The 17,172-nt window shown below is 39.7% G+C and overlaps 1 protein-coding gene and 1 pseudogene across 4 annotated transcripts in view; both read right to left on the bottom strand.

The window, feature by feature from the left end:
• The window catches only part of LOC131894591 (uncharacterized), a 40,593-nt gene that overhangs the window by 5,910 nt on the left and 17,511 nt on the right, over window positions 1–17,172 (bottom strand). For 2 of the 4 annotated variants that reach the window (XM_059244907.1, XM_059244904.1), the window contains 8 exons: window positions 16,730–16,791; window positions 14,525–14,558; window positions 12,703–12,764; window positions 10,277–10,313; window positions 8,494–8,555; window positions 4,601–4,634; window positions 2,777–2,838; window positions 350–386 (listed from right to left, as the gene is read on the bottom strand). In XM_059244907.1, the coding sequence (XP_059100890.1) occupies window positions 350–386; window positions 2,777–2,838; window positions 4,601–4,634; window positions 8,494–8,555; window positions 10,277–10,313; window positions 12,703–12,764; window positions 14,525–14,558; window positions 16,730–16,791 (390 nt within the window). The remainder of the gene's footprint in view (window positions 1–349; window positions 387–2,776; window positions 2,839–4,600; window positions 4,635–8,493; window positions 8,556–10,276; window positions 10,314–12,702; window positions 12,765–14,524; window positions 14,559–16,729; window positions 16,792–17,172) is intronic. The other 2 variants (XM_059244906.1, XM_059244908.1) reach the window with 2 other exon arrangements.
• Window positions 6,290–7,678, bottom strand: LOC131894590 (branched-chain-amino-acid aminotransferase, cytosolic-like; annotated as a pseudogene).

A 17,172-nucleotide genomic window follows, 5' to 3' on the forward strand; every position in this document is an offset into this window, starting at 1 on the left:
AAATGATAACTGCTAGTGAAAGTCTAGGTTCAATGCTGACTTCAGAATGTTTTTGAATAAGTAAGGAGAGTCGATTTGATATTAATAAGTGTGAGTAACACGAAAGGTTCCTTTACCAAAGCAGAGAGTTAGTGCTTGGGAAATGATAGTTGAGTGTAAAACTTGTGTCTATATGAACAAAAATGAACAAGTTCTCAGTCTAAAATTATATTCATAATACCATAGGGACTGTAAGACACAGCAAGCATCCAGTATAGAGTACCTAACTCAGAGCACACCAAACAGGAATTAGTCTCTTATCTTTGAATTTCCCTAATGTTAATGTACTGTTAAATCTCTTAAATCTTACTTGCAGAAAGGCTTTGGATCAGTACTGTGTTGCACTTCTAAAGATAAAGAAAAATGGGTTTATTACAACTCCACAAAAATATATAAATGGAAATAAACTCATTATCAATATCAATTCCATTAAGATCAATGTGTAGACTATTCTAGAGTAAACATTCAGTTGTAGGCAATTAATTCACAGAGAGCTCTTACTTCCATTCACGGTATATTTAAACTCAAAGAGAGAGCAATCTATCAAGCATTAAAGCCTAAAGATAAACTCCTATGCAGATCTGTGTTGATCCTAACTAAACAATCTCAGACAGAGAGAGCACTATCCTTACCAGACTCAGGACCTCAAACTGACTGAGTCACAAAATAGCTTCTTGTTGTTGTTTGACTCTGGGCTAAAAGAACTAGAAAGAATTCTTGATTTGGTGTGGTGGTGCACACCCTTAACACAAGGTGGCAGCAGAGCCAGAGAGATTTCTGTGAGTTCTAGGACAGCCAGAGCTTCATAACAAAAAGATTAGTCACATAACATAAAAAACCAAAAAGGAAAATTTCTTAAACTGTATAATCCTCTTTCTTTTCCTTCAAAAACACAAAGAAGTTTCTTCAGCTTTTTAGCTGATATTGTTCAGTTTAGGTAAAAAGCCCCAGCACGGGAAGCTGGGTGTACAGCAACTGTCCTTTAGCTGATATTGTTCAGTTTAGGTAAATAGCCCTAGCCCGGGAAGCTGGGTGTACAGCAACTGTCCTTCGCAGCATGATGAATTCGGCGGACAGAAACGGACCAGGGACAAAGACCTTTACAAAAAGCTGAAGAGGGAACAATGTGCTTACTCTCCTCATCCTTTTTGGGAAAGAGGCCCCTTAGTTTCAGCTCTGTTCACAAACTCATGTGCAGCTTAAAACACGGTCATTACAGTGTCCGTCATCTCCCATAAAAACAGTTGTTGGAATGAATCCTTCAAGTAGTTATGTACGGCGAGCTGTATCTCACAGTGAGAGAGCAGCAGGAACATCAGTGGGGTGGAGCACCACATCCCATGGGTCTCCTGCTGACCTGGAATCAATTTACATGTCTGTGTCCACAAAATAGGAACTCACTCAAGTTTTCACTGTACACTGACAGTTTGTCTTTCATAAATGAAAATTACTCCTCTTTTTGTCTTGTTTCAAGAGGAACTTTCTGTACCTTCTTAGCATTCCCCATGACTCAGGAAGGGCATCTGACCCACTATCAAATGGGCTGGGACTGTGGCTCAGTGGTAAAGCCTACGCCTATCATGTGGGAGCCCTCAGTCAGCCCTCATCACTATAAGTGCAGAGAACAACAAAATTCACAGTAACGTGATACTAGAAATTTACCTGCATTACCATAATACTGACACTTTTTGTCTTACCTCTGAAGGGAAGAAGGCATTTGGATTTACTACCTAGTGTGGCTGACAGTGGCAAGTTAGGTATAAAAGACACTGTGATGACAGTTGTTGAAATACAAACTCTGCAGTGTTCCTTCCACTGTCAGAGAGTCTCTCTAGACTCAGTGGAGATGCAGCTAATTCTTTGACATACAGAATGATGTCATTGGCTCAACTCTCCCTTCATGTCCAAAGTTTCTCTGGAAATTGTGCTTTTCAGTGTGTAAGCCATGTTTTTATCATACCCTTATGTACTTAACAAAACTCAAGGGAAAACGTTATAAGGGTAGAGTAAATATGAAGGGTGCAACCTAGAATATTCACAAGGCCATGCATTCAATCCCAGAACTTCAAAAACCCAAAACCAAAGAAAGAAACAAAGAACAGAAGAACATATAAGGATTGACAGTCTTCTTAAAGTCTATTACACTTTCTATGACTCAGCATTGTCAGTCTACTATGGGACAGGACTAAAGATAAACTTAGTTAAGCGTGTGGAATCTATCTCAAGTGAGAAACTGCAAGATAAATAAAACACCAAGATGACTGTAATTACCTCATTAGGCAAGAAATTAATTAAAGTGACTGATTATTAAGTTTGTGACATAATTACGTTTTAGTAACGTTCAAGTTTGTAATCATATGCAGCACAAAGGATGAAGCATTTGTTATAAAAACTGAAAGAAAAAAATCAGTTTTTATAACAGTCCAATTTGCTAGTGTGCTTATGGAGGTCCCCTGCCAGGTTAAACAGTTTTCTCCTTTATACCAAGACAGTACATGTATCAGTGTCAAGTCAAATGAGCAACATTTTTGACGGTATATTTTCATGGTGGAAAGTGCTTAGAAATGTTTAATTGATTCTGATATTTCCAGAATATTAGGAAACAAAATTTAAAACAAAATAACTGCATTTATATTTGATTTCCTTAACTCCTTTGGGGGTGTTAAAATTTTCACTCTTATTTGTTTTATTTAGGGTAGTTAGGAACAGATAGAGTAGTTCACTATAAAAATCTTACCTGTGTTGACTCTCACAAGCTTTTTGTTTCTCTGTTCTGGCTCTTTGGCAGATGTTCCTTTGCTGTGACATATGTTAAAATTGATCATTATTGTACTATTAGTATGAAAGACATTTAGCAAGTGCTCTAAATGCTTTACTTTTGAGTCCCTATCTGATATAGGATCTCACTATGTAGCCCAGCTGACCTGAAACCTAGTATGTGGACCATGTAAGCCTTGAACTTAAAGAGATATGCCTGCATTCTGCCTCCTGAGTTCTGAGATTAAAGCCTTTGGCAAAACTCTGGCATTTAACTCAGATTTTTCTCCGTTTGAGCAATGAGTTATATACATCATAGGCTTTAAGAAGAAATTTTAAATTCTCTAAAATTGAATGAATTTAAAATATTCCATGCTAGATCTTTGGTATGCAATGAACGACATACTCAGAAAGAAATCAGTAGCTATAAGTACCTACATTAAAAAGAGTCAGAACGATCTCAAATAACTTAATGATGCATCTTTGTGCCTCAGAGAAACAAGAACACAACAAAGTGGAACTGGACATGAGGGCAGGAATTAATGATCACACACAGGAGGGGCCAGGGGTTCTTCCACACACTTTGTTCCCATGGCTGCAGGAACTGCTGACTTTGTTTGTGTGCTCAATGCACTTAATGCTCCTGTTTAATTCCTTTCCCACACCCTAGAGCACCATGGTCCCTTCACTATCAGGAAACTTTTTAGGTATTTCACTGAGTCTCATGCTCCCTCCCAAGAGGTTGGTGGGTAGAACATGAAACTGATTCATAGCTCTAAGCACTGAAGGGCCAGCACTCTCAGAAGCCACCACATTTTTGGTGCTTTAAAGCTGCTTTTTGATAGTCTATTCACAAGTATATGATGAAGCTGTCAAATGGCTACTCTTATGCTCAACAAGCAATTCTGTAATGCTGAGTCTTTATAGCACAGTGGGGAGCAACGCTGTCCCCTCAGCACCACTTTATCCAAACTACAGTTCAGAACTCCAGACTTCAGGGCTTGTTGTTGGTAATAATAAACCTCTTCGTTCTCCTACCTTCCACCGACCTTGGTTTTCAGCACCGTTGTGGAACTCATTGAGGAGGCTCTTTATGTCTGTGCAGAACATGTCCATAAGGCCATTCTGAAGAGATCTTCAGCAATGCCTGGGAGAGTCTTGAACCCTGCCTTGTTACTCACACTCCTGCCAACAGATAACTTGGCCCAAACATACTAGTGATCTGAATGAATGACCTGAAGCTGATACTTTAAATACATGTGCATAGCATGTTATGGGCAGTGCACTTGCATGCATATGTGATTTCAGGTACATACATGCATGCCAGGGTGCATAGATTGGCAATTAGAGTACAAACTGCGGGGAAGGTCAACCTTCACCTTCAACCTTATTTTTGTTGCTGTGTCTTGTCCATGAATGCACACCCCCAAATAATTATTGAGTCAAATTTGGGGGATTCTCTGTCTCCCTTCCAACTCACTCTAAGTTCCTCAAGATTACAGATGCACATGAGACCATCAGGCCTCATGTGACTTCTGGGCATCCAAAATCCCAGTCTGACACACGCATGGCAAGCACTTTCTTTACTGAACCATCTCTCTAGCCATGGATTCTTAACAGTATTTCACACTGCATCAGGTGTAATCAGTAATTGCAAGATTGTGTGCTCTACAAATAATTATTCAGCTTGTGAATAAAGGAAGAATAAAGGTGGTGAAATTGACTTACACAGAGGAAAACAGTGTGATTTCCAAATTTGATATCTCCAGATATACAGTGTATTTTAAAACCCATATACTCTTACCTGATTGGAGTCTTCTGTTCAGTTCCTGCATTCACTATGAAAGAAAAAGACAAAATGTGCTATAAACAACTGCAGAAAAATACAACTATTAAATGCCAAGGCTAAAGTTTTGTTACCACATATACTGTGACACCATTTCTGGATAGTCTTTCATGTGAATATTGATTTATATACAATAAATATATGGAGAACTCTTAATTTCCATTTTCCTGTATATTTTAAAGGCAAAGAGACAACATTACCAGAAGTTAATAATCATAACAAATTGTGCAAATACCTATGACCCTACCAGACAGAGGAACTGGCATCTACACCTGATCAGTATCCCAAACTGCACCTTGTTGCTGTTGCTGTTTTGTCTGTGGACTAATGGTGCTAGAAATTATGAATATTTTCATCTTGTATAGGAGTGAAAGGAGCTTCTCCAAGGATTGAGTTTAACTTGCTCCATTGAGGATGAAATTTCCAGACACAAGGAAGCTAAGACTATGGTGACTGCCCTCTGCAGCATAGCAGAACATAGGAGATGCAAACAGACCAAGGACAAACACCTTTGGGAAGAATTTCCACCTGCCAGTGTGGCAAAACTCCGGAGAGGTCAGTGTGCTTTGTCTCCTTGTCCCCATCTGAGGAGGATGCTAAGAAGCCCCTCCATTCTAGCTAGAGTCCCTCATGCCTGTGCAGTGCAAAGGAGCTCAGCATCAGCTCCCATCACCTCCCACCATAAGAACTACTGGAAAGGTTGTCCCTTAGCAGTTGTGCACCCTGAACTGGATCTCCAATGAGAGAATCGTGGAAGAAGCATGGGCGCAAAGCAGCCATTTCAAGGGAGTAGTATCTCACATGAAACACTTTTATGTTTCCACGCGAAAACCATCAATGAGTTGAGCTTTCACTCTATGCTAACACTCTGCCCTCCAAAAAGAAAGAAAATCAATTCTTGTTGGCTTCATTTGCAGTATGCAAAAGTCCAGTGTCATTTCCTTGACCCTGCCCATGACTGAGGTGAGCATTTGTCCCACCAGTAAATGGACTGAGAATGCAGCTCAGTGGTAGAGCCTACATTCAGCGTGTGGGAGGCCTTGGTCAGTCCCCATCACCACAAGAGAGGTTCAATAATATCGTGTTGAAATAATATAAAGAAAGTCACCCATGTTATAGTAATACTGGCTGCCACTTTTCACCTCATCTCTTATGTGAAGAGGGTCATTCCAATTCATCTACACTATCACTCCCTGGTTTGCCTTCCAAAGGCAAGATAGGTGTGAAAGATTCTGTGGTTACAGTTGCTGAAAGCACAAATTCTGTAGCATTCTCTCCACTGTTAGAATCTTGTCCAGACTCATTGGGCCAGGACCCTGTAGTCAATGTTGCCTACTTGATAATAGTGTTGTTTTCTCAACTTTCCTGCTACTGTGGCATATTTTCTGGAAAGTGTATCTGTTTTTTTTTTTTTCAGGACAAGGATAGGCATTTATCATCATCTTTCCAGTGAATGCTACAGGAAGCAATTACTACCACGTTACAGGTGACATTTGGCATTGGCAATTTTCTGTGGCTCAAGAAAAAACCTCCACTTGGTAAAACATAAACTCTGCAACTGCAATATGCAAAACTACTAACAGATAGTCACGGTTGAGGGCAGAGGTCCGTCTTCTGTGGCCCATCACCAAACCAATGGGGTTTCCATCAGGGTAACACTGTTGTCCAGTTGCTCTCCACCCTTCCGTACTGGCTATCAGTCAACTTTCCCAAGATGTGGCTTGCAAGCTTGGGACCATTCTCCGTTGTTGGAATGTGCCGCATCTGGCCCTTGTAGAGAATGTCTGAAACTGGGCAGACGACGCAGGCCGTCCCTGAGCCAAACATCTTCTTCACTCTCTTCCCGTCCAGGGCAGGGGTCAGGTCATCCATGGTGAGGTATCTCTCACACACCTTAAATTTACCCCACTGTTGTGCCAGAACTATGATGCTCTGCCTGGTCACACCTGGGAGAATGATGCCATCTAGTGGAGGTGTCGCCAGCTCTTCCTCTCCATCTTCATTTATCCAGTAGAAGAACAGATTGATCGTGCTCACTTCAGTTATCTGGTCATCCTTGCCATACAGCCAGAGGACCTGCTGACAGTCATTCTCTGCTGCCTCGCACTGTGCCAAAAGGGACGCACCATAATTGCCGCCGACCTTGCACTCCCCAGTTCCACCTTGCCAGGCTCTGACATACTTTGGATTGGCCCACAGTGACACTGGATTAAAGGTTCCGCTAGAAAAATAAGGTCCCACAGGGCTCAGGATCACAAAGAGCAAGACTCTGGATGGCTTCTTCTTGACTCCAAGAGATTGCTCAGTCCCGATAAACGTGGGGCGGATGTAGAGACTGGCAGAGGTGGAATAGGGGACTCACTCTTGGTCTATCTGTATAAGCTGCCGAATGCATTCCAGAAGCTCCTCCTGGTCAAACACCAGCAAAGTGGCCCGCAGAGCAGATCGGCATATTCTCTTCATGTTGAGTTCAGGCCGAAACAACCGGATCTTGTAATGGACTCCTCAAAAGGCCTTCAAGCCTTCATACAGTTCCACGCCATAGTGTAAAACTGAGGCATCAGGATGTATAGACAAGTTTTCAAAAGGCTTAATGTGAGGTTTCTCCGATCCAGATGCCAAGGACCACTCTACCGTCAGCATGTGGTCGGTGAACGTAGCTCCAAACACCAGAGAGTCGGGGTCTGGCTTTTCCTTCAAGACAGTGGCTGATGTAATGACAAGGTCTTTGGCCCTAAAAGTCTCAGCCACTTCTGATCCTCATTCTCCAGCGAAGGGTGCCGCGCATCCATTACTGCAGTCCTGGGGGGCCAGGGTTGCAGTTCCCTGGGGCAAGCAGACCATGGCGAAGCTGCGGACGGGTGGGAATGCGTGGCATGGGAGCGACCCGTGGTGCACAGCGAATCCCCATGAAACCCAAGGCTGCTGTTCCGGGTGGCGGGCACTGGAGGTCCGAACAGAGAGCCACTGACAAGCACCCAGCACAGGGAGGAGCGCAGAAGCTGCAGCATCTCAGTGTCCTGGGTGCCTGCAGTCACGCGGGGCTGGGCAAGCGCATCAAGGGCCCAGAAGCACTGGCCGGAAAGTGTGTCTTATAACATATAAACAATGTGTCATCATACCCTAGTTGCTGGCAACATAGCCAATAGGGAAAGCACTTGTCTAGAATGCTCACAATGGCAGTGTTCAATCCATTTTGTACTGCCTACAAAATTCAAAATCCATTGACTTTTAAAAGTTATTCCTTGAGCCTATTACGTACTGTTTCAAGACACATTCACATTAAGTGGCAGATACTTAAAGGTAACAGTAAGACAATATGTCAATTGTCTAATACGTCTAAATTGAGAAATTACAGAATGGAAAAATATCTGATCATCCTAATTACATCTAGTCACAAAAATTAATGAAGGTAATTGGATATTGCATTTTTGGTTTTAAACATAATCACATTGCTGTATAATAATACATAGCAAAAAATGATGCGTTTACTATAACAACTGAAAAACAATCCATTTTATAACAAAGCCATCTTGCTATGAAGTGGATATAGAGGATATTTGGACTAGGTTAAACATAATTTTCTTATTTATACAAAAATATTACATTCGTCAATAGCTCATGTTAAAAAACAAACAAACATGTTTCAGATGATAGGGTTTGAGACTGTAATTTCTTAGAAAGAACTTAACAGATTTTAAATTCTACAACTGTTAAGAAGCAAATTAAGAAAAAATATAACTGCATTTATATTGGATTTCGTTGGCCTTTTTTTTTTCTGGAAAAAACAAACTTGTTACTCTTTTTTTCAATTAGGGTAGGACCAATAGAGTATTCACTATTAATCTTACCTGTACTGATCTGGACAGGCTTTTTAAGTATCGATTGTAGCTCTCCTGGATGTCTTTCTTCACTGTGACAGATTTTAAAAGTGATAATTTAATAACCATTTTAAAAAAACATTTACCCAATGATTTGAATTTGTTGTTGTTTCAGTTCATAACATAACTTACACTATAAATTTACAAACAGCTACTAATACGTTCTTCAACATTTTGACTGTAGTGGGTGACTCTTTCCTTACAACTTTTTCTTGTGTTGAAGAAAAGAAAGAACTCAGCCACAAAAAAGTACCTCAACAAAAGCACAGAGAGACAGAGAGAAACAGAGAGACAGAGAGAGGGCTAGAGACAGAGAGACAGAGAGAAAGAGAGACAGAGAGTCAGAGGCAGGCAGACAGAAGAAACACTGGTTCTTTCACAGCCTTTGTTCGATGGCTACAGTAACTGGTGGTTCTATAGGCACATGCTCAATGGAATTAATATCCTGACTCCATCCCCATTCCTTGCCCTTAGAGCACCACAGCACCTTCTTTGTCATACTTTTGGCATTTCAGTGACTGTGGTGTTACCTCCCAAGAGCTTGGTTTGCAGACCATGGAATAGAGTCCCACTTCTGCTAACACTCTAACTCTCAAACCGTTCCTTGACAGCCCATTCAGGAGGGAATCCTGCACCACAATCTGGCTGTTTACGTGCTAAGCAAGGATTTCTACAAAGACTAAACAAGGTAATAACATGAAGACAAAAATTAAACCTGGTGGATAGTTTTTGTTATTTGCTGTGGAACTATTTAGAATTCCAAGTAGAACTTAACATTCAAGGTGTGTCTTTGAAATGTAGCTACCAGAAAATTATGAATCTTTACATGGGTAATTAACTCTGCCAACTTGGGGATTTGAGTAAATCTTGGAGTAAATCAGCTATTTAATAATATGTAACAGATGTTTTATTATATACAGCCCCATTAAAGAAGATAACAATGTCCTCTATTATGGACCTAGTCAACTATACCGAGGACAGAACTGGCTTGAAATGAAGGTTAAATTCTCTACCTAAGCAGTGTCTAGGCTAGCAGATCATGGACACAAATGTGCTTTCACCTCTGTGTTTATGTCCAAATAACAGGGAAGGAAAAAACTCTTTAGACAGAGATAACTAGTAGTCTTGTTGTGGTTAAGATTTGAGATTCATAGGACTCATTATGGGGAAAACAGATCACTGATGAAACAATTGATGAATGGAGCTCTTCTGGGAAAAGGATGGAGTGGGTCTTCACCATCTGAAATTGGGTGCTATACCTGATACAAAGGGACTTTGCATGTAATTCTGGTATCAGAGAAGGAAAGCCAAATGTTGGCTGCCTCTGATACCTTCTGATAATTCAGAATGATCCCAAATCATGTATGCTCTCAGGAAAGATGATGTCAAAAAAAAAGATGTCAAAAATGATAACTGCTAGTGAAAGTCTAGGTTCAATGCTGACTTCAGAATGTTTTTGAATAAGTAAGGAGAGTCGATTTGATATTAATAAGTGTGAGTAACACAAAAGGTTCCATTTCCAAAGCAGAGAGTTAGTGCTTGGGAAATGATAGTTGAGTGTAAAACTTGTGTCTATATGAACAAAAATGAACAAGTTCTCAGTCTAAAATTATATTCATAATACCATAGGGACTGTAAGACACAGCAAGCATCCAGTATAGAGTACCTAACTCAGAGCACACCAAACAGGAATTAGTCTCTTATCTTTGAATTTCCCTAATGTTAATGTACTGTTAAATCTCTTAAATCTTACTTGCAGAAAGGCTTTGGATCAGTACTGTGTTGCACTTCTAAAGATGAAGAAAAATGGGTTTATTATAACTCCACAAAAATATATAAATGGAAATAAACTCATTATCAATATCAATTCCATTAAGATCAATGTGTAGACTATTCTAGAGTAAACATTCAGTTGTAGGCAATTAATTCACAGAGAGCTCTTACTTCCATTCACGGTATATTTAAACTCAAAGAGAGAGCAATCTATCAAGCATTAAAGCCTAAAAATAAACTCCTATGCAGATCTGTGATGATCCTAACTAAACAATCTCAGACAGAGAGAGCAGTATCCTTACCAGACTCAGGACCTCAAACTGACTGAATCACAAAATTGCTTCTTGTTGTTGTTTGACTCTGGGCTAAAAGAACTAGAAAGAATTCTTGATTTGGTGTGGTGGTGCACACCCTTAACACAAGGTGGCAGCAGAGCCAGAGAGATTTCTGTGAGTTCTAGGACAGCCAGAGCTTCATAACAAAAAGATTAGTCACATAACATAAAAAACCAAAAAGGAAAATTACTTAAACTGTATAGTCCTATTTCTTTTCCTTCAAAAACACAAAGAAGTTTCTTCAGCTTTTTAGCTGATATTGTTCAGTTTAGGTAAAAAGCCCCAGCACGGGAAGCTGGGTGTACAGCAACTGTCCTTTAGCTGATATTGTTCAGTTTAGGTAAAAAGCCCTAGTCCGGGAAGCTGGGTGTACAGCAACTGTCCTTCGCAGCATGATGAAACAGGGCAGACAGAAATGGACCAGGGACTAAGACCTTTACAAAAAGCTGAAGAGGGAACAATGTGCTTACTCTCCTCACCTTTTTTGGGAAAGAGGCCCCTTAGTTCCAGCTCTGTTTATAAACTCATGTGCAGCTTAAAACAAAGTCATTTCAGTGTTCATCATCTCCCATAAAAACAGTTGTTGGAATGAATCCTTCAAGTAGTTATGTACGGTGAGCTGTATCTCACAGTGAGAGAGCAACAGAAACATCAGTGGGATGGAGCACCACATCCCATGGGTCACCTGCTGACCTGGAATCAATTTACATGTCTGTGTCCACAAAATAGGAACTCACTCAAGTTTTCACTGTACACTGACAGTTTGTCTTTCATAAATGAAAATTACTCCTCTTTCTGTCTTGTTTCAAGAGGAACTTTCTGTACCTTCTTAGCATTCCCCATGACTCAGGAAGGGCATCTGACCCACTATCAAATGGGCTGGGACTGTGGCTCAGTGGTAAAGCCTACGCCTATCATGTGGGAGCCCTCAGTCAGCCCTCATCACTATAAGTGCAGAGAACAACAAAATTCACAGTAACGTGATACTAGAAATTTACCTGCATTACCATAATACTGACACTTTTTGTCTTACCTCTGAAGGGAAGAAGGCATTTGGATTTACTACCTAGTGTGGCTGACAGTGGCAAGTTAGGTATAAAAGACACTGTGATGACAGTTGTTGAAATACAAACTCTGCAGTGTTCCTTCCACTGTCAGAGAGTCTCTCTAGACTCAGTGGAGATGCAGCTAATTCTTTGACATACAGAATGATGTCATTGGCTCAACTCTCCCTTCATGTCCAAAGTTTCTCTGGAAATTGTGCTTTTCAGTGTGTAAGCCATGTTTTTATCATACCCTTATGTACTTAACAAAACTCAAGGGAAAACGTTATAAGGGTCGAGTAAATATGAAGGGTGCAACCTAGAATATTCACAAGGCCATGCATTCAATCCCAGAACTTCAAAAACCCAAAACCAAAGAAAGAAACAAAGAACAGAAGAACATATAAGGATTGACAGTCTTCTTAAAGTCTATTTCACTTTCTATGACAGCATTGTCAGTCTACTATGGGACAGGACTAAAGATAAACTTAATTAAGCGTGTGGAATCTATCTCAAGTGAGAAATTGCAAGATAAATAAAACACCAAGATGACTGTAATTACCTCATTAGGCAAGAAATTAATTAAAGTGACTGATTATTAAGTTTGTGACATAATTACGTTTTAGTAACATTCAAGTTTGTAATCATATGCAGTACAAAGGATGAAGCGTTTGTTATAAAACCTGAAAGAAAAAATCAGTTTTTATAACAGTCCAATTTGCTAGTGTGCTTATGGAGGTCCCCTGCCAGGTTAAACAGTTTTCTCCTTTATACCAAGACAGTACATGTATCAGTGTCAAATCAAATGAGCAACATTTTTGACGGTATATTTTCATGGTTGAAAGTGCTTAGAAATGTTTAATTGATTCTGATATTTCCAGAATGTTAGGAAACAAAATTTAAAACAAAATAACTGCATTTATATTTGATTTCCTTAACTCCTTTGGGGGTGTTAAAAATTTTCACTCTTATTTGTTTTATTTAGGGTAGTTAGGAACAGATAGAGTAGTTCATTATAAAAATCTTACCTGTGTTGAATCTCACATGCTTTTTGTTTCTCTGTTCTGGATCATTGGCAGATGTTCCTTTGCTGTGACATATGTTAAAATTGATCATTATTGTACTATTAGTATGAAAGACATTTAGCAAGTGCTCTAAATGCTTTACTTTTGAGTCCCTATCTGATATAGAATCTCACTATGTAGCCCATCTGACCGAAAAATTAGTATGTGGACCATGTAAGCCTTGAACTTAAAAAGATATGCCTGCATTCTGCCTCCTGAGTTCTGAGATTAAAGCCTTTGGCAAAACTCTGACATTTAACTCAGATTTTTCTCTGTTTGAGCAATGAGTTATACATCATAGGCTTTAAGAAGAAATTTTAAATTCTCTAAAATTGAATGAATTTAAAATATTCCATGCTAGATCTTTGGTATACAATGAACGACATACTCAGAAAGAAATCAGTAGCTATAAGTACCTACATTAAAAAGAGTCAGAACGATCTCAAATAACTTAATGATGCATCTTTGTGCCTCAGAGAAACAAGAACACAACAAAGTGGAACTGGACATGAGGGCAGAAATTAATGATCACCCACAGGAGGGGCCAGGGGTTCTTCCACACATTTTGTTCCCATGGCTGCAGGAACTGCTGACTTTGTTTATGTGCTCAATGCACTTAATGCTCCTGTTTAATTCCTTTACCACACCCTAGAGCACCATGGTCCCTTCACTATCAGGAAACTTTTTAGGTATTTCGCTGAGTCTCATGCTCCCTCCCAAGAGGTTGGTGGGTAGAACATGAAACTGATTCATAGCTCTAAGCACTGAAGGGCCAGCACTCTCAGAAGCCACCACATTTTTGGTACTTTAAAGCTGCTCTTTGATAGTTTATTCACAAGTATATGATGAAGCTGTCAAATGGCTACTTTTATGCTCAACAAGCAATTCTGTAATGCTGAGTCTTTATAGCACAGTGGGGAGCAACGCTGTCCCCTCAGCACCACTTTATCCAAACTACAGTTCAGAACTCCAGACTTCAGGGCTTGTTGTTGGTAATAATAAACCTCTTCGTTCTCCTACCTTCCACCGACCTTGGTTTTCAGCACCGTTGTGGAACTCATTGAGGAGGCTCTTTATGTCTGTGCAGAACATGTCCATAAGGCCATTCTGAAGAGATCTTCAGCAATGCCTGGGAGAGTCTTGAACCCTGCCTTGTTACTCACACTCTTGCCAACAGATAACTTGGCCCAAACATACTAGTGATCTGAATGAATGACCTGAAGCTGATACTTTAAATACATGTGCATAGCATGTTATGGGCAGTGCCCTTGCATGCATATGTGATTTCAGGTACATACATGCATGCCAGGGTGCATAGTTTGGCAATTAGAGTACAAACTGCGGGGAAGGTCAACCTTCACCTTCAACCTTTTTTTTGTTGCTGTGTCTTGTCCATGAATGCACACCCCCAAATAATTATTGAGTCAAATTTGGGGGATTCTCTGTCTCCCTTCCAACTCACTCTAAGCTCCTCAAGATTACAGATGCACATGAGACCATCAGGCCTCATGTGACTTCTGGGCATCCAAACTCCCAGTCTGACACACGCATGGCAAGCACTTTCTCTACTGAACCATCTCTCTAGCCATGGATTCTTAACAGTATTTCACACTGCATCAGGTGTAATCAGTAATTGCAAGATTGTGTGCTCTACAAATAATTATTCAGCTTGTGAATAAAGGAAGAATAAAGATGGTGAAATTGACTTACACAGAGGAAAACAGTGTGATTTCCAAATTTGATATCTCCAGATATACAGTGTATTTTAAAACACATATACTCTTACCTGATTGGAGTCTTCTGTTCAGTTCCTGCATTCACTATGAAAGAAAAAGACAAAATGTGCTATAAACAACTGCAGAAAAATACAACTATTAAATGCCAAGGCTAAAGTTTTGCTACCACATATACTTTGACACCATTTCTGGATAGTCTTTCAAGCGAATATTGATTTATATACAATAAATATATGGAGAACTCTTAATTTACATTTTCCTGTATATTTTAAAGGCAAAGAGACAACTTTACCAGAAGTTAATAAGCATAACAAATTGTGCAAATACCTATGACCCTACCAGACAGAGGAACTGGCATCTACACCTGATCAGTATCCCAAACTGCACCTTGTTGCTGTTGCTGTTTTGTCTGTAGACTAATGGTGCTAGAAATTATGAATATTTTCATCTTGTATAGGAGTGAAAGGAGCTTCTCCAAGGATTGAGTTTAACTTGCTCCATTGAGGATGAAAATTCCAGACACAAGGAAGCTAAGACTATGGTGACTGCCCTCTGCAGCATAGCAGAATATAGGAGATGCAAACAGACCAAGGACAAACACCTTTGGGAATAATTTCCACCTGCCGGTGTGGCAAAGCTCCGGAGAGGTCAGTGTGCTTTGTCTCCTTGTCCCTATCTGAGGAGGATGCTAAGAAGCCCCTCCATTCTAGCTAGATTCCCTCATGCCTGTGCAGTGTAAAGGAGCTCAGCATCAGCTCCCATCACCTCCCACCATAAGAACTACTGGAAAGGTTGTCCCTTAGCAGTTGTGCACCCTGAACTGGATCTCCAGTGAGAGAATCGTGGAAGAAGCATGGGCGCAAAGCAGCCATTTCAAGGGAGTAGTATCTCACATGAAACACTTTTATGTTTCCACATGTAAACCATCAATGAGTTGAGCTTTCACTCTATGCTAACACTCTGCCCTCCAAAAAGAAAGAAAATCAATTCTTGTTGGCTTCATTTGCAGTATGCAAAAGTCCAGTGTAATTTTCTTGACCCTGCCCATGACTGAGGTAGAGCATTTGTCCCACCAGTAAATGGACTGAGAATGCAGCTCAGTGGTAGAGCCTACATTCAGCATGTGGGAGGCCTTTGCCAATCCTCATCACCACAAGGGAAGTTCAATAATATCGTGTTGAAATGATATAAAAGAAAGTCACCCACGTTATAGTAATACTGGCTGCCACTTTTCACCTCATCTCTTATGTGAAGAGGGTCATTCCATTTCATCTACACTATTGACTCCCTGGTTTGCCTTCCAAAGGTGTGAAAGATTCTGTGGTTACAGTTGCTGAAAGCACAAATTCTGTAGCATTCTCTCCACTGTTAGAATCTTGTCCAGACTCAGTGGGCCAGGACCCTGTAGTCAATGTTGCCTACTTGATAATAGTGTTGTTTTCTCAACTTTCCTGCTACTGTGGCGTATTTTCTTGAAATACATCTTATATCACATAAACCAATTGTCATCATAACCGGCATATGCTGGCATAATCTGGCCACATAATCAATTGGGAAAGCACTTGTCTAGAATGCTCACAATGGCAGTGTTCAATCCCTAGCACTGCCTACAAAATTCAAAATCCATTGACTTTTAAAAGATATTCCTTGAACCTGTTACATACTGTTTCAAGACACATTCACATTAAGCGGCAGAAACTTAAAGGTAACAGTAAGACAATATGTTAATTGTCTAATATGTCTAAATTGAAAAATTACAGAATGGAAAAAAACAGGTAATCTTAATTACATTTAGTCACAAAAAAATAATGAAGGTAATTGGATATTGTATTCTTGGTTTTTAAATATAATCATATTTTCGTGATACTTAACTACATAATAATACATAGCAAAAATACAATGCATTTATTATGACAACTGGAAAACAATCCATTTTATAACAGAGCCAACTTGCTATTAAGTGGATATAGAGGATACTGTGGACTAAATTAAATAGCTTTTTCTATTTATACAAAGAGCCATTCATCAATGGCTCATGTGAAAAACACAAACATGTTTCAGATGATATGGTTTTAGAATGAAATTTCTTAGAAATAATTTAACTGATTTTGTATTCTACAAATGTTAAGAAGCAAATTAAAAAAGACTATAACTGCATTTTTATTGGATTTCCTTGGCAGTTTTTTGCAGGAACAAATCTTATTATTCTTTTTCAATTAGGGTAGGACCAATAGAGTATTCACTATTAATCTTACCTGTACTGATCTGGACAGGCTTTTCAGGTATCAATTGTAGCTCTCCTGGATGTCTTTCTTCACTGTGACAGATTTTAAAAGTGATAATTTAATAACCATTTTAAAAAACATTTACCCAATGATTTGAGTTTGTCATTGTTTCAGTTCATAACTTACACTATAAATTTACAAACAGCTACTAATACGTTCTTCAACATTTTGACTGTAGTGGGTGACTCTTTCCTTACTTTTTCCATCTTGTGTTGAAGAAAAAGAAGAACTTAGCCACAAAAAATACCTCAACAAAAGCACAGAGAGACAGAGAGAGACATAGAGACAGAGAGAGGGCTAGAGACAGAGAGACAGAGAGAAAGAGAGACAGAGAGTCAGAGACAGGCAGACAGAAGAGACACTGGTTCTTTCACAGCCTTTGTTCGATGGCTACAGTAACTGGTGGTTCTATA

Source organism: Peromyscus eremicus, chromosome 17, assembly GCF_949786415.1.
Source record: "Peromyscus eremicus chromosome 17, PerEre_H2_v1, whole genome shotgun sequence".
Lineage (NCBI taxonomy): Eukaryota > Metazoa > Chordata > Mammalia > Rodentia > Cricetidae > Peromyscus > Peromyscus eremicus.